Genomic DNA, 23,568 nt, shown 5'->3' on the forward strand with positions numbered 1-23,568 from the left:
GTGTTCAGTAATTATACATTCGCATAAAGTGTTTAGGGATTGTACATTGTACATAGGAACTGCAGTATCTTGTACACATAAATATACTATACTACACTATCGTGTAAAGCTGTATGAACGTAGCATACAACCAACCCATCTGTTATACCAGTAATGTAAAAATCTGAAGTATTTTTAACAAACTTTAATCAATTATCTGGCTTGTTGTTTTATTATGCAATATGCTTTTGTTGTTTATTTCCAGTAAAGGGTGAACTTCGCCAAGGCCCCCAATAGCAAGGGTCTCCAAAAAACTTTTGATATTCGTATTTTCAATGACTTGTAAAAAAAATTGTCAGTATTGCATTCATGTTTTTTCAATGTATCTTCTGTTTTATATTTCGTATGAAAATTACTTAAGGGGCCCCATTATACATCTACCAAGGCCACATTAAACATTGCACGGTCTTGTACTAGTTAAAAAAAACAATTTTGATATTTATTTTTTTCCCCTCCTCAATGGCCTCAGGGGAAATTTCCCCGTCCTCTCAGCTCTATCAATGGGCTTGCCTATAGGGCATTCTCGATTTTTCTTTCTTTTGTAGGCAAAGTTTCTTTTTGAGAGTCCCATCCTAACATGCAGATAAAGGATTACATGATTTTTCCTTTCGGCAGGCTTTCGAGTGTCGTTAGAACGTGATTTACATATATAACTATTGATAATAATTTAAGATAATAATATTTTAATAAGTTTAAAGAAAACATTCATAATGAATAATATAGTTTGAACTTTACACTTTACGCACGTCGTTCCGTTTTGAAGAAGGAAAATGTCTTATTTGCCACCAGCTGAACTTTATTTAATAGTCAAACCTGTTTTTACGTGTAATTATTGTGTGCATTGAAGTGTATGATAGGTATTCTAGTATTATGATGGAGTATTTATTAACGTGTAAGAAGTTGCTTCTTGTCGTGATAGTTACAACATCATTTTTACATTTTGGTCATAAATGAAAATTTTCGATATGAGAAATGTTTTCTATCATTTCGTACTTCAATGTTATAATGTGTAAGAAAATGAAGCAGACATCGAACATGCTAATAATAATGTTTATGTGTGTTCGTGTGTGTATATATATATATATATATATATATATATAATGTGTGTGTGTGTGCGTGTATGCATGAGTGCGTGTGTGCGTATATATACGTGTGCGTGCGTGCGTATATATACGTGTGCGTGCGTGCGCGTGTGTATATATATATATATATGTGTGTGTATATATATATGTGTGTGTGTGTGTGTGTGTGTGTGCGTGCGTGTATATGGGGGTATTGGTATAATCCTGACGTGATATTAATGAGTTATCTTTAATTTGCTAACGTGTACAGTACTATACACATCTATTTCGGTGTCTGTGTAACATTATCCTCATCTGGATGTAGCATTCTTATTAAGAAGTTAGCACAGAGGATCATATACAAAACTTGTAATGGTTTTCAAACGAGACCCAAAACTCGAGTGCTTTCGAATAGTTTACCATTCTTCTTCAGGAGAATAAATGTACGTGAGCGTGTCTCACTGTTAGAGACGAAACGTTGTACAGAAATAAATCTATTATCTCACAAATAGCTGTTTCAAAACTTCATATGATCTAATTCGGTTCATGTAAATTGTAAAACTTGTGTTAAAAGGATCTACTTCCTGGCGGATGTTTCGATGAAGTGCGACAATTCACAAGGTGGCGTGTTATCACTTCCCTTAAACTTGTTAATTAGTGCGAAAAGTCTACTCCCCTATGTATACAAGTTGGTCTTCATTCTGGCGTTAGTTGCAAGTTTGTTCCCCCTCTAAAGCATTTAGTTGCAGATCTCAGCTTTCTTGTGTTAGCACAGTGGGTTGACACTTACTGTGTATTGTAGCTACATGGATAGTAAACTTTCGAAGGACTTAACTCAATAACTGCCACGTGTATATGTAAACAATTCCCCCAGTACCAGATTTATTTTTTTATACACAGAAAGACATTTTAATATTTCATTACCTATCTGAAACTTGAAACCAGGAGTGTCATTTACAGGAAAGGGGGGATCCCCCGTGCCTTATATATCATTTTCTATGTATAAAATGTGTAGTTTGCGCTATTGGAGTGACCATCAGAATAATTTAAGATTGGTCGTTAGGGTTAAATGACCAGCCTTTGATTGTGACTTTCCATCATCGATTATAACTGATTACAGTAGTATATTTCGAAGACATTGTTTTTGTGGTATCCTTGTTTCTCAGCCTTGTCACAAGAAAACCGGGTTGTTTTAATGTTATTTAATTGTGATATATATATATATATATATTAACGTAAAAAATAAAACTTACAGACTGAAGTAAGACAGTTAGTGATGCAATACCACCTGATGAAGACTTCGTCATAGAACTGGAAAGCCTGTGGGTTAATAAAACCTTTATATTTCAACGTGGTACTTGAGCTTGTAAGTATTCTTTTGAAGAAAACCGGATGTTTATGTAGTAAATCAAACATAATTAAGACGGGTTTTCCCATTGGTTATCAGTCACCAAACACAGCCAAGCTGAGCTTTTGTTAAATAATTAAGGGCTTGAAACATTTCCCGGAATTTATTATGTCTGAAACGAAACTAGGGCGAGCTTATCACTTGAAAATCGTACTGTAAAATAAAAGCCAATGGTTTGAATAAGATATCTGTATACAAAGTTTAATCCATGAATTTTTCGTGTGTTTCTTTGCTACGAATTTATCACGGACAGTTAATTATATATAGTTAGAAAAAAAATCAAACAAACAACTAATTTACTAAATTTTATTTCTACTTCTTGAAGAACAAAGATATGTCGTTAACCGATTATAATGGCTAAGTGGTTAAGGCGCTCGACTAGCAATCTGCGTGTCATGGGTTCGAATCCCCGTTCCACTAAACATGTTCACCCTTTCAGCCGTGGGGCATTATAAGTGACGGTAAATTCCGCTGTTCATTGGTAAAAGAGTAACCCAAGAGTTGGCGGTGGGTGATGATGACTAGCTGCACTCTAGTCCTTCATTGCTAAATTAAGGATGGCTAGCGCAGATACTTCTCGTGTTGCTTTACGCGAAATTCAAAACAAACTAAACCGATCATAATCGATCAGTTTTGATGAACCAATCAGTGATCATAACATTTCAAGCAATTCTCAGCATTAATCAGAGTAGATGCTCCCAAAATAGACTAATTGTTTTACATTTTATCCTTTAAAAAACCCAAGAACATTCAGGGGTCTAACTTCCGTGGACTTCAAGTAACAGTGCCCCCCCCCTCTCCCGCAATGAAACCTGAATTAGCGATCCTGCTTGAAACTAATATACAGTGATGGTATACAAACTCGCATAATAGTGCTCGAGAAGGGCAGTGAGTTGAGTTTCACCAGAATTGATTAAAGCCCTCAAGTGTGAATATATATAAAACAATTTAAATTGTTACTACCAGCTTTGCAACAGAATATAATGATTTGTCTTTGTTGGCCTTGTGCTTTTATTTAATTTGCTTATAGTTTTTATTGAAAATAAAACAGTTTTGTAATACGTGAAATATTGAAATATGACAATATTACGGTTCTAGTTCTGAAAGAAAACATTTCCCAACTCGTGTGTCAATGGACAAATTTATGTCACTTCAGTGAGGAGGATGGTACCATTAATGATTCATAAATCTCAAAAATTATGTTACGATAATAAAGAGAACATAACCACTTTCGATTTATAAATGGACAAACTTATGTTGCATCATTGAGGAGGACGGTACCACTTTTTTATCCATGAATAAACAAAATGTCACATCGATAAAATTATTACTGCACGAGCGTCATTTACCGTTGTTTGGTTCATTGTTGTGTAATAGCTTTGTTGTTAAGTTTTAGCCTGTTTGAGTATACACAATGCAGGAACAAATACTTATAAGAAAAAATACTTAAATTTTCATTGCTATATTTGTAATATTTTGTATGTTTGATTTATCTAATTTAATTGAGTATACATTGATATGTGAAACACCACTGAAGAAATATAAATGCAGTTTCAGTCAGGTTTACTTCTTCTCCAAGTTGGCTAATTGAAGTCTATTAAGTGTCCTGTCATTTTTGTGTTTAGTATGATTGGGCTTGGCATGGCCTGATGTTTAGGACTCTTGATTTGCCAGCTGCGGGTTGCGGAATTGAAAGCCAACGTCAAACATGCCCTCTCAGCTGTGATGGTTATATAGTGTAACGATCCATCCCATTATTCGTTGGCAGTGAGTGCTGTCAGCAAGTTCCCTTCTCTTTGGTCAGCAGCTCAAAATTAGGAAAAGCAGCAGATAGCTTTATTAGCATCGCCTTAATAGCAAACAAATAATGAGTATGGCCGTGTTTCTGTATTATTTTAAAACTTGTAATACAATCATGTATAAAGTACGCAGAAAAAAGAAGATAATACAAGTGCAAATGAGTGGTTACAAAGTGTGAATGTTTGTCGACATGATTGGTCAGTCAGTAAATACAATCTTAGTGCCGGTAAGTACATTAATATTCTTTGTAGTCGTGTTTGAGTACATGTTGTTTTTCAGTTTAGATTGTAATTTCTTACTATTTTTGTCGGTGTTTTCCGCAATAGTTTACACCGTTAACCGGACTTGTTGAAAAGAAAGAGATTCTAGAAAAATCTTTTTTTTTTTAAATATAACGTAACGGATTTTGAAACAAAAATTCAATAAAATAATTATCGTTATTAGTCTTCAAATGAAAAAAAAAATTTTGATTTACTGTAAACCTGAACGAAATTGAAAAGATATTTACGACGTGTTCTATCGATCGGCGGGTTCTTTTGTATTACTTGGTGAAAATAATGTGGAGTTCAGTTCAAGTTACATTGACATATTAGTTTATTTCTTTTTTATGCGACGTTTCTATAGCCATGTTCACTTGTGTAAATTGTACGCTTAATTTCTCAACGTTTCAACACTAACTCCACAACTAATTGTAGGCCTAACCTTAAATACAACTATCACTATAATATGCAAGGCCTTCTCCTAATTTAAGTAAATAACTAGATTTGTTAGATAATTATATACGTAACTCGCCAAGTAAGTGAATAACAGAAAAAAAAAAAAAAAAATGCGATAACTCTCGCTGAATAGTGACTTTTCACTATCTCTGGACTAACTAACTATCTTGTATTTGTGTCTGTATTCTTGTTTCTAGACACTAAGCAAATGTTTAGATCACTAATATTCACGAACAATATTCTAGGATTACTTTTATAAATTCACTTGTTCTTAACGTCATGCTCCCTCAAGATAACATCGAATTGCAACGCAGTGAAAAATATAGCTTACATCAACATACTGCAAAAACATGATCCACAATAGAACCAGACTTTGCAAACGACGTGCTACGTTGGGACACCAGTACTGTTATTGAAAGACATTGCACGTATATATATATGCGCGTGTGTGTGTGTGTGTGTGTGTGACTTGCTCGCCTTTGATGTCTCTGAAGTAGACTTTTAGGAATGATTATTATGTGAAAGGGAAGAGCACCAGACAGTGTTTACCTTGGAAGTTTACAGTCTGTGGAATTAAATGTAAAAATTCTGTTATCTAACTAGTTATTCATACGTTTTACTATTATTATTCTGACATGTCTAATCCTATAATTACCAAAAGGCTTGTAAAATACATTTTTGTATACCATTTATTCTCTAATTTACTTGTGGCTGCTCAATATCATGAGAGACACACACACACACACACAAATACAACCAAAAATAACACCAGTATTGCAGTTAACTGCACTAATTAATGCTGGGGCACTTATGTGGTTTACTTCAAAAATTGGTGATTTTTCTTTTGGGGGGGGGGATTCTTCACACTAGGGGTTGTAACAAACAAAAATAAAGTTACTTAAAGTGATATAGTATTGTGAACCTCATCAGTAATGAATAGTGTAAAAATTAAGTCAGTTATATGAGGGATAATTATTTTTAAAACATTAATATGTGATAATTTTACAGATATAGTTTAATAAAATAATATTGTTTCATATAACATTTAGTACTCATCTCTGGTAGAGTTATGCAAAGACTCGATAAGGATGATTGCCCAACATATCGCATGAAATAAAAAAGTTCAAATGTCTTATGTTGGTGGTGATAGTGTTGTTTATCTTACCTAAAGTTGTTGCACACTGCTTTTATCACTTGTGCATTTTATCTTTTACAACTCACCTCATATAAATTGTGCCTCTGAAGAGTTTCAGAGTATATTAAAATTGACTGTCACAGAACTGCTATTACTTTTTTATATTTAAAAATAAAACTAAAGTTATGGTACATGTTTATATAGGAAAGAGAGCGTAACATAAAATCTTTTACTATTGTTAATTTTTTAATTGCAAATAACTTGGCTAAAATCAATTAGGGCAGAAAAAGTGTATAAACTGTAGAGTGGGAACGGCAGAATGTATCATAATAGGCATAGGATCCAGGGCGCTCATCAGCACTGCATCAATAAATTTTAGGGGTGCTCAGGTGTTAGTGACTATGGTAGTAGGAGAGGTATGACCTACACAGTAGTCTGGGTACATCCTCTTTAAAGTGTAACTTTTATTCGCAAACGTCACTTTTGGAATGAACTTATTTGAATATGAAATCAAGAACATATACGTATACTCGAATCCACAACGTTTTATATGTAAAACTATCGTTTATCATCTACAATCAACAGTGGAAAGATAGTTGCTCCTGATGAAAAAATAAGAAATACTTAAATACTTAAGTCAAGTTTATAAATACAGATTACTGAGATATTTAAAGTTTCCCAGAAATGTACACACTTATCACTTATGTAATGCTTGCATGACTATAGGAACAGCGTGATTAAACCTAAGATGACCAGGTAAACATAGTTAGAAAGTAAATGAAATTCGCCTTTGATATAAATAATAAAGTACAGCGTCCAATATTCTCGCTTAACAATGTGTGTAAGCATTATGTATTGTAGCTAGGTTTTTTGAGATGTTTTTTTTTTTTTAAATTAGTATGATATCATACCCCCGAAAGATATCATTTGATTTTGAGGCGTCATATCGTATAGGTGGTATTCCTTAAAATCGAACAGTGATTTTATTTTTCGTGAAACATGACTTTAAAAAGTAAGGTCATAACAGGTTTATTTTACAAACGTTTATTTTCGTGGCAGGTTTAAAGGAGCTAAATGCGCGTACTTTTTATGAGGTTGCTTTTGTTTGATGCGCAATATTCTACATATTTAACATCTGTACTTTTCATTATCGAGTTTCTGATCGCTCCCATAAACAAGTAATGGGTTTTATTCTTTTGGAAATAGCAGCATTAAGTACGCCGTGGTTTTCTTCCGTGGCCCGAAAGTCTAGAGCGAAAAAAATATCAGAATTATATATTCTGATTTGATTCTCAGTTGAAGAAAATTTGCAGCTAAGGAATTAACACTGTATTAAGAAATGTAAGAATGATATTTATTTATGTGTAACTTAAGTTACATTGCAATTAGGACAATGTTTTCCACCATGCTTGTGGCTGTTTGTTTGGTGACGTAATAGCCAGCTGGTAGATTCATTGCCGTTTGTATTGTCTGGGGATTTTTTGGCCAGCACATACCGTTGAATCGTAGTCATGGTAACCGTTAGTTAAGATGCAGGGCTACTTTGGGCGGTGTATAGTGAAGACCGGCTCTTAACACTAGCACGTAGGTACCTATCGTGACGCTAGCACAGTGTTTAAACACCGGTGAGACCGCTCAATGTTTTGTTGTGTGAGGTAATAGATAGCTTAGTAATGAAAGCTTAACAGATTTCAATGGGTGCCTGAGGAAGCAGTTTTGATGGTAGAGTAATCTTTTATTGGAAGTTTTGTTGACAAAGCTGTAATAATACTTACAGTATGATAATTATATATATACTTGTATTATCATTGTTATTTCTGTTGAGATTTTGCTGTCATAATTTAACAGAATATTATAATTTGTATTTGTATTACAATTATTTTCTCAAAACAGTACACTACAATGATTATAGTTGATAATTTGAAACACTTAGAGCACACTTACAAAAAACATGATTTATCTTCCATTAAAGTAGTATAAATTTAAGAAATATACTGTTCATTGTTTCTATTTACTATATAACTTTAAATTCTATTACAGCAATAACAAATCTCAATTTACAATGTGTAGTAGTGAATTTGAGTTAAGTATCTAGATGGTCAATAAAGATAAGCATACTGGTACTCAAAATTAAAAAGCCACCTGTCTTTCAGTGTTATAGTTTTTGTTCTGCATGCATATTATAGTTTATTATTTTAACTGTAGAGAAAATCTAATTGATTTAATACATTTGGATATATAACTGTTATTTTCACGGTGTAATCTAATGGGGTTGCTCTAAGTTTGAAAAAGGCCAAAAGTTTTTTTTTTAAAAAAAAAGGAGTCAGAAAGTCTGAAAAACAAGAAAAGTTGTGGGGTTCCAACCACTATGGATATATAAATATTAATATATTTTTGGTCAGTTATTTTAATTTTGTATGGTGATAATTATTTGATTCATTGTGTTTTATAATATATATTAAGTCAAATATTCTTTTATGAGTAAAAATGCAACATTTTATCAACAGCCATCAAGTTGTAATGTTCATTATTGAAACCTTTTCTTATATTACTGTAGTCTGAAGTCAGAATTATTAAAAAAAGTTTAAATATCCGTTTGTCATATGCTCGTATGTGTAGGCCTGGAAAATTTGGAATTTTGCCTGGAATGTTTACAGGAAATTTTTGAAAGATTGCGATCAGTCTATTTTAGCACATGTTTATAAACTTGGGATGTTAATTATTTTTCTTAGTTTCCTTTCTTAAAATAAGTTATTTTTCTAGTAATTATGTTAAATTTTAATGTGTGTAATTTATTAATCAGAGCTAGAAAGTTTTTGCTAGTTATTCAAATATAACACTTTTGTACTATATTTTAATATTACAGTTGCCAAAATTTAACACTAGAATTCTGGTATGGTGCCAGAGTTGCTTCGTTATACTAGCTGTTTGAATGTATGAATTAATATTCCAATTTTACCTTCTTCTTTCCATGATACTTAAGCATTTAACTGTGTTTGCAAGCCGGTATTGTGTCATCAAAGCATTTTATGAGTAAAAGTTAGGAGGCTCATATTTTGCCTCAGAGTGACATTGTCACTTTCTAGACAAGAAAGATGAAGTCACCCATATACAAAAATAAAAAATTGTAAATTCTGGTCACAAGTTTATGATCAGCTATATTCGGAAGGTTGAAAACTTAAGGACAAAAGCTAAGTGCATTTTCAAGATCACAAGGTAAAGTGAGTGGAAGTTAGCCAAATCTTGTAGTATTCCAGTCTTATGGCTGTAACATCATCTAGCCTTCTAATCTGTAAGTAATTAGCCTGACATTGTAATGGCATCTCTTTGAATACTTTTGCTATGTAATTACTCCATCTGGCCTTTTATTACATTTTCAGAGAATTATAATTTCTATTTGTTTTTCTGTTGCTGTTTTTTTATCTCTGCACATTTGTTAGAGTTGATGGCTTGTTACATGTATCAAATTATAATAGGGTATTTTATTTTTCACTATAAATTTGTATCCGGGGTCAAAAACTTCTGTTACAGAATTTCCTTATTCAAATACACATGTAAAGTTTTCCTTTGTATATCTTACTCATTGGAATTCACTATCATTACAATTCTGTGAAATATTAGTATTTTTGTGTGTCTTTGTAAGAGGTAACCATTATGGTGGTGCCTATTTGTTTTACCAAGGTGTGTGTGTGAAACCTGTTTCTACTCGTTATGAATGAACTTTTTGCTTACACTGTCCTTTACACATAAAATGTATAACCTTACAGGTATTTTGATGTAATGTGTGTTTGAGCAATCTGACTTTCATTGGAGGCTGATTAGCTGAAAAATGAATGAAATGTATAAATAACATTCAATTTATAGAATAACTGGATAATCTGTGTACTGTGTGTTCTCATAAGAAGAATCTATAGACTAAATTCAAACTTTTATTTATGTCTCAACAATGAAAGCACTGTGTGTGTGTGTGAATGGATTTCTTTGTCACAACATTTTTAATATTTGTCTTTTTTTGTATATTTTAGCAAACAGGCCAGTAACGAGAATGCACAACTGGTTATAATGTTGTAATTTACTTATGCTCATACAAGTATATCATAAAAAAGTCACCTGTTTTTTGGTAAATGTTTTTACTTGTCTGATTTATACATGAAGTTTTGATAGATTTTTTCTTAAACTATTAAATTAACTTTCAAGGGGATATGTTTCCTGGTAGTAACCACTACTCTAATTAATAGTGTTATTACATGTGTAATTTTAATAAGATTGGTGAATAACCACAATATGTGACTGACATGTAATCTCATTACAGGTGGACCATGAAAAGGTCACTCAGAAGTAGGGTGGCCAGGTGACCAAGATTTTTGTGATTGCTGGGGCTGCAGCAGTCCTCAATTAGCTCTGATGCTGGAGCCTGTAGGAGCATTAAGCACCAACATTCAGGGAACAGCCCAACCTCCGCCTCCTCGGAGGCCCCCAGTTCCTCTTGCCCCTACTTCTAGTCAGGGTGTTCCACAACGCCGAGCTCCGGTACCACCCACAGCATCTGGAACTGGAACTGGCCTTCAAACACACCCTGCACAGATTAGACCACCTGCTTCACATACTCGTTCAAGTTTGTCAGTCTCCAGAACAGAGTTTGTGTTTGGTTCACAGGATCCACTAATTATATCATGGGACATCAAAGAGGAGGTGACACCCTCTGATTGGATAGGATTATATATAGTTGGTATGTAGTGTTTATAATTTTTGACTTTAGTGAATAAGATTGTGACAGCTGCTGTTTAATTTGAATTATAAAAGAAGTTTATTTTTTTCAAATAGATAACTATTTCTTACAATTCTGGAGTTGGTCTGCCCTGTTACATACAGCTAAGATAACCATTAATGTATTATGAAAGTTTAGGTCTACTATTATGCAATCATGTATGCTACAGTCAAACTATTGGAAACTTTATACTTGAAAATAAAAATTGAAGAGCTCAGAAATGCTTTTCATCTTTCTACAGAACAATGAGCTAATACCTTACATCACTGGCAAAAAGTTTTTCATATGTGGTAAGCTTTTAAAGAAAACTCCCACCCCTACATGCAATAATATGTAATTTGCCAGTATATGATGCTACCAGTGTTATACTAAAATGCTTCACCAGTAGGGAGCCAACACATTCTCTATGCACAGTACTCCCTTGAACACTTTCCATATATCAAAAACTCGTTCTTTTCCTTGGCATTGCATTGTTCAGTTGTGCTCTTTTTTTATTAAGAATTATGAATTTTTTGCTAACATTATTTTCAACTTTTTGTTAACATTTGGAGTGTTATCTTTTTTACCTTCATTTCCTTGATTTTGAGAAAGAAAGATAACAGATGTTTACACTAATTTCTGTTAGAGCTTCTGATACAAACTGTCTTTTATTATATTTCTTGATTTCTTTCTCTTAGTCATACTATGAAATTTTTGGACATATATTCCAAAGTTTGTGATAAGGTCTTTTTTTGGCAGAACTATTCCTCATTTCCTCATCATCATTAACCCAGTTTCAGTAGAAGCTGACATTTAATCTCAGTTGTGTCAAAATGAAAATAACACAAACATACCAGACCTACTGATAAATAAAACAACAACAATGTAGAAATAATAATATTCCATGTATTCAGTTTCATGGTTCTTATTGAATTTGCCTTCTCATATGTTTTTTTCTGAAACCTTCCAAATTTTCTGGATGCCTTTCCTTCTCTTCAACTTCTTCCCAGGTTACTACTATTAATTTACATCACTCCTTGTCGGGTTCTTTTTGGCCAGCTCAGTCATGGTTTCCACTCCTTTGTCTCTTGGTGATTCCAGTGCTTTTATCTCTTCAGTTTTAGAGGTCTCTTTTAACATCAGCATCAGATGTCAATCTTTTACCACAGTGTTCCATGCCATCATTTTCACATGTGGCTTTTGTTCAGTCTATTTCAAGATGGGCAGGTTTTTCTTGCAGAGTAGCACATGTTTCTTGCTTGCACTTGTCAGCCATCCACCTTTGCAATTTATCACTACAAGTGGATGACATATCAACAACAGTGTATTTGCCACTCCTTTCTTCCAAGTCATCCGACTCTTCATCTCACTTCCTTTTTAGAGAGCAATCTATATGTTTCTTCCATTGCAAGTTACATAGTGACTTTGTTGATGACCTTGCATCTTTTCTCTTGCTATTCTTTTTTCCTTCTCTGATTTTATGGACCTCTCCTGAGTCTTTATATTGTCATCATACTCATCTAGTTTCTCTTCTGGACTAGAACTTCAATTTAGTTATCAAGGCTCTTACTTGCTCTCCATTCAAACCTTTTGAACCTTTGTCTACCTGTACCATATTTCTTTTAAGTGTTTACCTTCTTTTGTGCTTGAAGGAGATGTCACTCTGATATTTTTGCTTTGGACACCCCTGCATTAGTTACTACTCAGGTAGATTTTTATTGTCAGACCATTCCTTCTTCCATAAGACTTGGGCTGCTCAGGAGGGTGAATAGATGTTTTCTGTAATTACACTCCATTCCATTCTTTCTCTGTATGATCATTCAAAGCCCAGTTTTTTCCTTTGTTTTGTTCAGGCAATTTGCTGCTATCATGCTTGCCCTGATTTTTTTGTTTATTTTTCTAGGCAATTGATATCATCTTTTTTTTTGCCTTGAGATTCCTCTTCTTTTCATGCTGTATCTGCTCTGCTTCTACCTTGATCATTTAAGTAAAGAAACTCATCCAGCTTGTCTATTCCTTTATGGGACATGATTCCCTTTGTTTTTTTCATATTACTTTCCATTGTGGCCCGGCATGGCCAGGTGGTTAGGGTACTCGACTCGCAATCGGGTTCGAATCCCCGTCACACCAAACATGCTCGCCCTTTCAACCGTGGGGGCGTTATAATGTGACGGTCAATCCCACTATTCGTTGGTAAAAGAGTAGCCCAAGAGTTGGCGGTGGGTGGTGATGACTAGCTGCCTTCCCTCTAGTCTTACACTGCTAAATTAGGGACGGCTAGGCAGATAGCCCTCGTGTAGCTTTGCATGAAATTCAAAACAAACAAACAAACTTTCCATTGTCACCACACACCTTCTGTTGCTTCTGACCATTGATGCTTCTTGGAAGTGGGATATGTGAAAGACCTTCGTATGACATTCCTTACACCATATTGTAGTTTCTTCTACTTCTGGGTTTTGTTTACATCCAGTCACTATTCTTCAACCTTTCTAGAAACTCTAAAGAGATGAGTTGCTGTTTATATCTGTTTCTTGCAATTTCCACAAATTATATACTTTCCAGGGTGCTGCTATTAATTTACAGTACTCCTTGCCAGGTTCTTCTTATTTCCTCTCTTTGGCCAGCTCAGTCATGTTTTTTGCTCCTTTGCTTTTTGATGATTCTGGGGCCCTCTATCTCTTCCGTCTCAGAGGTCCATTTTTACATAAGCTTCAGATGTTAATCTTTTACCATGATGTTCTGTACCTTCATTTTCACATGTGGCTTTTGTCTGGTTCTTTTGTTGTCTGGGATGATTTATAATGTAAGTATTTCTCATGTACTGTATGACCTGACTTATTGTCCAAGCCACACTAAATGTACATGGTTTGTCAACCACTTGAGTTATACAGGTGGTTGAGCAGCCTTTACATTCTGCTAACCTTTGCAAAACCCTAGCACTTAATGCTAATGAAGAGCCTGTTTGGACTAGACAATCATTGTGCTCGGTATATTCTGGATTTTCTCTTGATTACACAGTCACTTTGAAAACTGATAACAAAGAGTACAAAATGAAATGAACATCTATAAGTGAACATGTTTAAATTTTCAGTATAACTTTAAAGTGTTAATTGTAAGCAAATCATGAAAAGGTTATTGAAGGAATTCACTTTGTCCACAACAGAAACATTCACAGTAGAATTAGGAAGGTTGCTGAAAAGTAGTTTTATAATAAGTAATTTGGTTCCCAAAATGATGATACTGCTTGAAGTGAAAAAAGTGAAACATAAAAACGACGTTAATCGAAAAACCTTAGATGCTGTGTCCAAAAAGAGTTTTTAATTTTGCCATAACAAATGCCCAAAATTTTAATTTCAGTCTTTACTAAAATATGGGAAATGTTACTGACTTATAAGTATATCACTTCACCAAGGTGTTTTAAAAACAATCGTAAGAGGAAATTTGCATTTTGTGAACAGACAAGCATGTTAAGAAACAGATTAAAGGTTGTTTAGCATTTCAAGCATTAGTTTTCACCATCACTGTTTAACCTTTATAGCTCAAAGAAACATGGTTAAATATTAATATGGATTTCTTAGGACCATTTCAAACTTTTGACTAACTTTAGTGATCATATTTCTGATTAATATTGTTGACATGCTGAATAGAGAATAATATAATTCAGCTTATCGAATACTGGTATTTTCAAAAATATTCTTATGATTTGGTAGTTGAGGTGATATGTGAAGACTAGCAGTGAGTCACTATTTCAGATTAAAAAATTCAGATATCTCAGTGATTTTGTATTATTCAGTCAGAAACTTTAAACCACATTGGGCTACAGTCAGCTCAACTAATGTTGGCAACGTGAGTTCAGATCCTTATCTGCTTAAAAAGTACAGAGAAACTAAATATCTGCAGACAAGTATTAGTGTGTACCTGTTTTAAGATTAGTTTACATAGATGCTATTTTTTCAGGAAAGGAAAGTTATAGTCTTAAAAAATATAAACAAAAAAAGAGGTTCAGAGATTAATATAAAAAAATGCTAAGTACATGTACACTATTACCAGAAATTCCTCACACTTCAAAACTTTAAGAGTGACAAACATGGTTGTAGAAAATAAGATAGGCAATAAACAGTAATATTGGCATCAGCAGCCACTCAGAAAAAACCACAAGTGGAAAAAAAAATGTTGACACTGAAATATAAAATTAACATCCACTCATAAAATCCCACCAATAGAGAGAAAGCAGTAAAACTAACAACAGAAGTAGAGAATAAATAGATGGAGAAAACCATAAAGCCAATTAAAGTGATATTGAAATCAACATCCACTTAGAAAGTACTTGAGAGAGAAAATACATAGAGAAAAAAAAAAAAACTTCAAAGATAATGACATTGAAAAGAAGACACAAAATAGGCCACTGATAAAGAAAAGGAGAAAGCAGTAAAGATAATAAGGGAATGTTGACATCTGATCTCAGATAGATCACCTAATTGAGTCTCAGTTTTTGTAGTTTATTAAAACGGACTATAAATTAGACATTTTGGGAACAAAACAATTTTGGCTTTTCATTCAATAAACTGTTGTCATTGGAATTCAGTAACAACTTTTCTTTTTGATTTATAAGCAAATGCAACGTACATAAGTCTTACACAAGAATAGTAATGACCTGAAAAAAATATTTAAGCCTTAGGAAAAGATACTTTACAATAATTACTATTGGTGTTCATCTTTTAATACAGTACCAATAAAGGGCCAGTGTTTAGTGTGTTTGCAGTAGTATGAAACTTATTTAATTCTGAACATATCAAAAGCTAACATTTTAATGAAAACTTAATAAAATATGGTTCATAGAAGACAGTTCTACTGTAGTAACTAACAGTAATTGTAAAAGTTTGACTGCAGATGTTTTCCACACTTCATTTGCTTTTGGTGTTTAAATCTTAACTCTTAAAAGTTTGACTGTGTTTGTTGCAACTGTGCAGTTTGAAAGACTAATTATTAACATCATTATTGATTTATTAGTTATCATACAGTTTTGATTTTATGGTAATTGAAATGGTAAGAAAGCAAAAAATAATATTTAATATTATGTGAATAACACTATGTCTGTCATATTCAGTACATATGAGGACTTTTGCCTAATATCAGGGCTTATCAGGCCAGCTGGGATATGACAGACAAAACAAGCAAAAAGCATGATAGTAATTTTGATTTTAAACATTCCACCCTAAACTGAAAGTTTAGGTTTGAATGCAGTCAAGGTTGCTCAGAAATATATTTCTCTTTACCCTCACACATGACTAGAGATTATTTTAAATTGCTGTAAGAAAACAAAACAAAAACAATCTGATATTATTAGTATAAATAACCTGTCATACTGTTTTATGTCAGGTAAGCAAAAACCAAAAGCAACTGAAGACAGCTCATGGTTGGGGAGCGATAGTTTAAGATGTACTCAAAATAAGCATATCTTCAGTACTTTCATGTTCATCATAAAGTGCCTTAGTTTTTCATTTAATGGTACATTTCTTTGGAATAATTTCTTTATTCTGTGGGTAACATAACAGACTATTTAGCAATCACCATCTTTTCATTATTAATTCAAATATATCTCCAATTCAGAACTAAGGTACAGGTGCTGATCTTGATTAGTTTTTGATGTCTGTTTGTTGAACTTTTTTTTAGTGTTTTCCACTTTTGAAGTCATTCTTATTATAAGATTGGAATTAGATTCCAAGTGTTTCCTGTTTGTTTTTTAACAATAACTTCTAACCCATACTGATTAATTTTTACAATCTCTCATATTTATGACATGATTTCTATGGCTCTTTTAATTATTCTGTTCATTTGAATTCTTCCAAATATTATTTGTCATTAAAATAATCAATATCATAAGTTAAGAATAGTTTTGTTTCTTATCATTCTTTAATGAACATGAAACATCTTTTTTTTTTGTCCCCAATATCTTTTACTTTCATTTTTTTGTTTTTTGCAATATTTTTCCAGTGTGCTATATTATATATAACTTCCAAATATTTAATGAGCTATAAGCATTCATTAATCATTTCACCATACATTTGGTTATGCTTTTGTAAAACTGATCTTGGTTACAAAACTACTGTTTGATTTGCTTCACAATTTCAGTTATAGATGCTGATCAGATTTCTTCAAAAGGTCATAGGTTATAACTTAATTCTTGATGTTGAAAATAATGATAACGTATTATATCACTTGAGCAAATTTGTACAAGTTTCTTCATATACACTAACACATGTATTATCAATATCTTCTGATCAAGTGAACTACCTCAAAAGATCAGAAAAAAACCAAAAAATCTTGCTAGATAATATAATCATGAATCATATTAGTGGTTCATAATAGGGATCACTCATTTGTTCTTCTTTATTGTTATTTAATATTGTTACACATGCCTACAGCAAAAAAAAGCTATGAATATTTTAAGAAAACCTGGGCATTAATACTAAACATGGTGATCATTAACTTATTGTTGAAACTGTATTAATGTCGCATATCATTTGTTTATGTAAAGGACTCCTGCTCTTTTGGATACTACTCTGTTAACAAAATCAGTTTTTTTTTACCACTGCATAATTGATTTCAGCCATGTTACACAAGTGTCTAGACTGTCTCCCACAATAGAAATCTTTAAGCTGTAGTTTAAAAGATAGCACCAAGCTCAGTTTTGAGCATCAGATCAGTAATCATGGTGATGGCTGATGACAAATGTCGAATTATAGCCAAAGCTGTGTGATTGCAAATTTTATAGATACTGCAGATAAAAGTAGCCATCCTTGAAGCTTACTATGAGGAGTGGCAAGAATCACGTAAACAGGATATGGCAAAAATTATGATAGTGAGGCAGAAATTTTGTAGCTATATATTTTACTTATAAAATATGCAGTTTCAGATAAAGTATGCAGCAGGAATTCCCCACCAGAGTTTAGGGGCATTACAGTGGAAGAGGGTCGTAGAAGTGTCAATGACCCAAACTACATCAGAAATGTATATTAATACAATCAGTTCATAATTGTTAATTACCACATTTTTGACCTTGTACAATGTACAGAATGTCCCTCTAAGAGGAAATCTGGCCAGCAGCAGCAAAACTATAGGCAGCAGAGAAGAGAAGGAAGAAGAGGAAAGGGGGGAAATATAATAACTATAAGAAATATTTAAAATGCTATTTGTATACATAAGCTATTATATTATGACACATTGCCATATATTTGCATTGAATATATATGCATGCATCTTTACAACTTAAAACTCGTATGGCTTTCTATACATATGACTTTACAACTTAAAAACTGTAAAGCCTGCATGTGTGTGTGTATATATATATATATATATATGTATGTATGTGTGTGTGTGAGAGAGAGAGTAGATATAAATACTAGTCAACATGCATTGCATATGCAAAACTCATGCAGTTACAAAATCCAGTCCATGTTCCAATACAGTTCAGTAGTACCTTCAATCCAGTATTTACAGACTCCCCATATAGCTAAAGGATATAAATATATTAGATATATATATTTTACAAACATGCACATAATATGTGATATGTTGATCACCAAGCATCATAGTGATCATATATGCAGTACCACTATCAGTGAAAACATTGTGGCAATGATATCGGAAGCAATAGCCATCCAATCTGCATGAAGCCAATCCAAAGGTTGTCATTGTTTCCCGAGAGAGTATCATACATCAACTACGTACTTCATTAAACTAAACTGTTTCATATAGGACAGTATTGCTATAATACAGAGTTATGTCCATGATGGACATAAAAAAACTACAGAAAGAGGATTATTAAAAATTGTTAATTTATAAAGGGGGAATAGGGACTTTTAAAAAAGCAAAAACAAGCTTAAGATTTGAGATATAGTGTTGACATTATATCCTCAAGCTACAAATCCCTATTTTGACTCCACGTCTAAAAGCTGTAATATTTAGGAGAGTCAAAATAGGAATTTGTAGCTTGAGGAAATAATGTCAACACAGTCTCAAACCATAAACCTGTTTGTATACTTTTTTTTTGTGATTGAATTTTTACTTTAAACTACCTATCTTGTTTCTGTGTTATTTTGTAAGATCCCTTTCCCCCTTTTTAAATTAACAATTTTTAATAATCTTCCATAGCTAAGTGCAGCATAGGTAGAAATATGTAATAACATAAAATCTTATGATAATTAGAATACATCAATTCATCTGTTGAATACTTTTAATGTTATCAACACACACTGCTACCATCTGAATGCTAGAACATTTATCTCAGTGACAAATGAGATCTGACAATAGTAAAATATTAAAATCCTGAAAGTTGCCAGAAGTGTAGGAAATGTATCATTTCCAAATTACAATGCCTAGGAATTGAAGTTATGATTTTTCTAAGCCAACTTCTAATTTTGTTTAAGAACAAAGATGAAAAAAAAATTGTTCAAGGATTATGGCCCGGACCACTTACAGTTCTACATGTTTTAATACTTAGTTGCCTCTGAATAGGATAAAATATTACATAAGATAAAGTTATCTGTGTCTCATATCAGTCCACACTGATAGCAGTTAAAATAGTAAACTAGCACAATATAATCATATGGTGGTGTATATTGATTACCACTGAGCATACCATACTAAGACACATGAGCTATATCTTAGGTTCGTATTATGAAATGATATAAATTATTTAATAAGAGCTGTACCTCTACTCACTTCCTTTGGGATAATTTAATACATTGATTACTGAATCATCTGTGTAGGATGAAGAAAAGTATTTAAAACTGATAGCTTCAGTAAGCAACAGAAAACTTAGTGATATTTCTAAGTTAAATGTCAAAATTTGTTTTCCTTCAAAATTATTTAAAACCAATTTAACCAAAAGAAATTATTAGCTAAATATGTTCTCTGTTATCTGTAAACATAATTTAGGAATTTAATGCATTCTTCTCAGACTGACTGAGATAGGTTTGATTCTAAAACTGCCAAGCTATGAATAAGGAAATTATAGCCTGTTATTTGTAAACATTAGTTTTAAATAGATAACTGTAAGTTTGATATAACTATTTAAATGTTGAGCAGAAATAAACAAAATTTATGTAGTTTTTTTCTTTTGGCAAAAAAGACAGAATATGTGAAATATATGAAGTTTATTCGGGGTTATTCAATCATCTATGTGTGTGTGTGTGTGTGTGTTACAGTGTTTTGTGGGGTGTAAGAAATTTTTTTACATAGTTTTGTTTCTGAAATTGCATCTTATATGTAAATACCTTTTTGTTTGTTTCTTTCTCTTTTCAGCTTTTACTTATTTAAAATTCAACTTCAAGAGATATATAATTTTTATATATAAGATATAAAAGTATATTTTTTATTAATTGTTATGAAAATTGGTTCATCTTCATGTGTTACAAATAATACATTAATGAAAATGTAATTTCTTTGAACCAAAATTACTTAGTCAGAGGTGATTAGTTGATTAGTAATGGACATGATAACCATGGAATTGTTTTGCTGGATTGTGTCCAGGAACCAAGACAAAACATTCTAACCAAGATAAACTATGTTTAGTTTTTTTTCTTCATTTTTGAGAGAGGTGGCTGTTATCTGATTTTACTTATATTTTTGTAGTGGATGATGATTCTCAGATGTTTCATGTATAGAAGTGGATGAATTAATTGATTAATCAAAATTACAAATAATCGATTAATGTCATGAAAATAATCAACTATTCGAAATTGATGTTTCTGATTATTACTGTTTTCAATTATTTTAACAATTGACTAATCAAAATTATGATTAAATTGTCAAGTTACATGGCCAAACCTTGAGCTTTCACATATCCCATGATCAACATGGCTCAACTGCATCTCACATGTAAATCATCATGCAACACACCCTCCTAACACGTGACACTCTCTATTCGATTCCATCAAACTATCACTTCTTGTTTGGCAGTGCTATCATCAAGGCATTTTTTTGTTTTTGCTCTCTTTCTGCATTTGTTTTTATTCCATACCAAGTGGAAATAAATATATATATATATTTCTCTACTTCACTCTAACAGTTTTAACTGAAAACTTACCTTTATTGTTCTTTAAATTTTTTTGGTTTTCACTGAACCCCTAAGTCTAGAGATATTGTTAGTGTGGAAAAAGCCAACATCTGAAAATTTACCATGGCAACACTTAACTGAACTCATATTTTTGTAATAGCTTAGAAATAACCAGTTATTGGCTGAGAGTTTGACCAGATGATGTAGACACCAGTTAGTGTTGATTTCAGAAAAGCTCAAAACACTTTTAAGGTAATTAATACCCAAATCAAATAAAAACACTGTTTAATATTTCTTTTTGATACTATATAGTAGTTTAAGGACATTGTATAAGACATATACAAATTGATTAATGGGTCCATTGATTAATCAGTTAGCAAATATCACTAATTGACCAAGTCTACTCATGTATTTAGCTTTTGAAGGTAAATAACAATAACTATCTCACAGCCACAAGTGGTGAAATGAAACCTTGAAAATTACAAAGATGTGGTCAGTGGTGCTATTAGTTTTATCCCAAGGCACCACTTTCTTGCAATTCAGTTACTTCATGTGTACACAACATGAAGTTTTGGTAATAAAAAAGTAAGCTTGGTTATATGTTTGTTCCATTAAACCTTTTGAACTAGGTTTTATTAAATAAATTAAGCTTTGTTTTTTAACTGTATGAACTTTAAAAAAGTGTACTAATATATTTTTTATATTTTTAGATGAAGTTGATCCATTTCGTTTTCTTGGGTACAAAAACAAACGCTCTAATAACACTCAAAAGGGACAGGTTCCTTGGTACATTGAATGGGATAACCAATTTACAGAAGGTAAGAAAATCATGGTTTATAGTAACTTAGTTATTTTTTCAGTGTTGTTTCCACAAAATATCCCAAGTAGTTTTTGTCTATAAATTTCGAAGGCTATCATGAATATGGTCAGTACCACCAGTAATTGATGTTAAGTACTAACAAATGTTGTTACTCTTTTGTGCATTTATAAATGTTTTTCCAATATAGATATTTTGTTGAAAAACAAGTGTTACATGATTAGTGTTTTAATTTGCTGCAATATAAAAATGAATTTGTTTATCTTCAGATGTTACAGATGTCTGTTTTCGGTATTACCATGGAGTGACCGGGGCACTCAGAGCAGTTAGTCCTGTTGTAACTTTAAGAAAATGTGCTGATGTCAGCATTCAGGTATTAATTGTGTATTTGTGTGTTCTGTTATACCTGCTGTAGACACAAATTTCATAGCAAAGTTGTTTTGTATCGCCTTTACACATTGTTATGATAACAATCAACTATATGTAGACTGGTTATGAGTCAATTTGAACAAGTAAACTTATTTATCTAATGTTGAGTTATTACACATTCAGGTTTTGTATTGTCATGAATATTATGAATAGAGTGTATAGTTAATGACTTCTGAACATAAATGAAGATTGTATATGAATAGTAAAATATTTATTTGTAAACGTGGCCAAGAAAATGCTGTAAAACTAAGTCTAAGTAGTCATGTAAAATTATGCTAAATGAGCTTATGTGTGATGCTGATAATGGAGTTGAGTATATTATGTTAAAAGATTTTGAACATGCAAATCAGCAAGTCACATGACAACCACAGGTGACACATAGTTGTGGTGAAAATATCAAAACTAGATTATGGCTTTGTTTGACATTTCATAGGTAGTGTGTTGTCACAAAAAATTGATTGCTTTTAGAAAGGATATGTAAGTGCTCTTTCTGATGCAAAATATTCATCCCCTCAGTTTACAAAGATGTTTTGAAGTAGTTAATTTAGTATAGTAATGGCATTGGGAAAGAAAGGAGTGTTGATAAATAAAACGTGACCTATTATTCTGTTGAACATAATTGGTTTTATTTAAGTCAACGTTTCACCATTATGACTTCATTGGAGTAACCAAGACACTTGCTAACTGATTTATGCTTATACAAACGATTTCAAAATAATTCGAGTCTGTGCATAATTTCTCAAATGTACTTACCTCCTTTCACACCACAGCTGTTATTCAACTGTTAGGGTTTCCTTCCTTTGCCCATCTAAGCATTGATCTGATTTTTTTTTCTCGCTTGTTCCAGACTTTTATTCCCCACTTACTTGCCCTTGGTGATATCTGTCTCATGACACTCTTCACCTACGTCAATGTGCTCTCTATCCTAGTACTGTATAAAAGCACCTCATTCACATAATATTATCCCTTTTTCAAGACTGGCCCAATCAGCAGTCTCTAACACTAACTCTTAGTGGAGAGTAAGGGCGGGAGAGTGGAAGAGTAGGTAAGTATTACTGGAAATACATTTTGATTTAAGAAAATGTTAACTTTTGCAAAATTATATTGTTGTACATTGTAAAATTGAAAGTATATAATTTCACAATGTACAACAGTATAATTTTACAACAATTACGTATATACATTATTGCATAAGGTCCACCTTACTGTGCAGACTCTAATTAAAATTCGATGACGAGGAACCCACTTTGAGACTAATAATGGCTGGAGACGGCTTAAATGGGTAATGAAGAAGAACTTTAATATAAGTTTAACATGACAGCAAATGTACAACGTTTCGACAAGGTTTGTCATCAT

The 23,568-nt window shown here is 32.5% G+C and overlaps 1 protein-coding gene across 2 annotated transcripts in view; it reads left to right on the forward strand.

The window, feature by feature from the left end:
* The window catches only part of LOC106458041 (E3 ubiquitin-protein ligase HECW2-like), a 104,166-nt gene that overhangs the window by 26,701 nt on the left and 53,897 nt on the right, over positions 1-23,568 (forward strand). For both annotated transcript variants that reach the window (XM_022379587.1, XM_013917601.2), the window contains 3 exons: positions 10,472-10,888; positions 21,677-21,784; positions 22,053-22,156. In XM_022379587.1, the coding sequence (XP_022235295.1) occupies positions 10,564-10,888; positions 21,677-21,784; positions 22,053-22,156 (537 nt within the window). In that variant the 5' untranslated portion in view covers positions 10,472-10,563. The remainder of the gene's footprint in view (positions 1-10,471; positions 10,889-21,676; positions 21,785-22,052; positions 22,157-23,568) is intronic.

This window comes from Limulus polyphemus, unplaced genomic scaffold (genome assembly GCF_000517525.1).
Source record: "Limulus polyphemus unplaced genomic scaffold, Limulus_polyphemus-2.1.2 Scaffold0, whole genome shotgun sequence".
Classification (NCBI taxonomy): domain Eukaryota; kingdom Metazoa; phylum Arthropoda; class Merostomata; order Xiphosura; family Limulidae; genus Limulus; species Limulus polyphemus.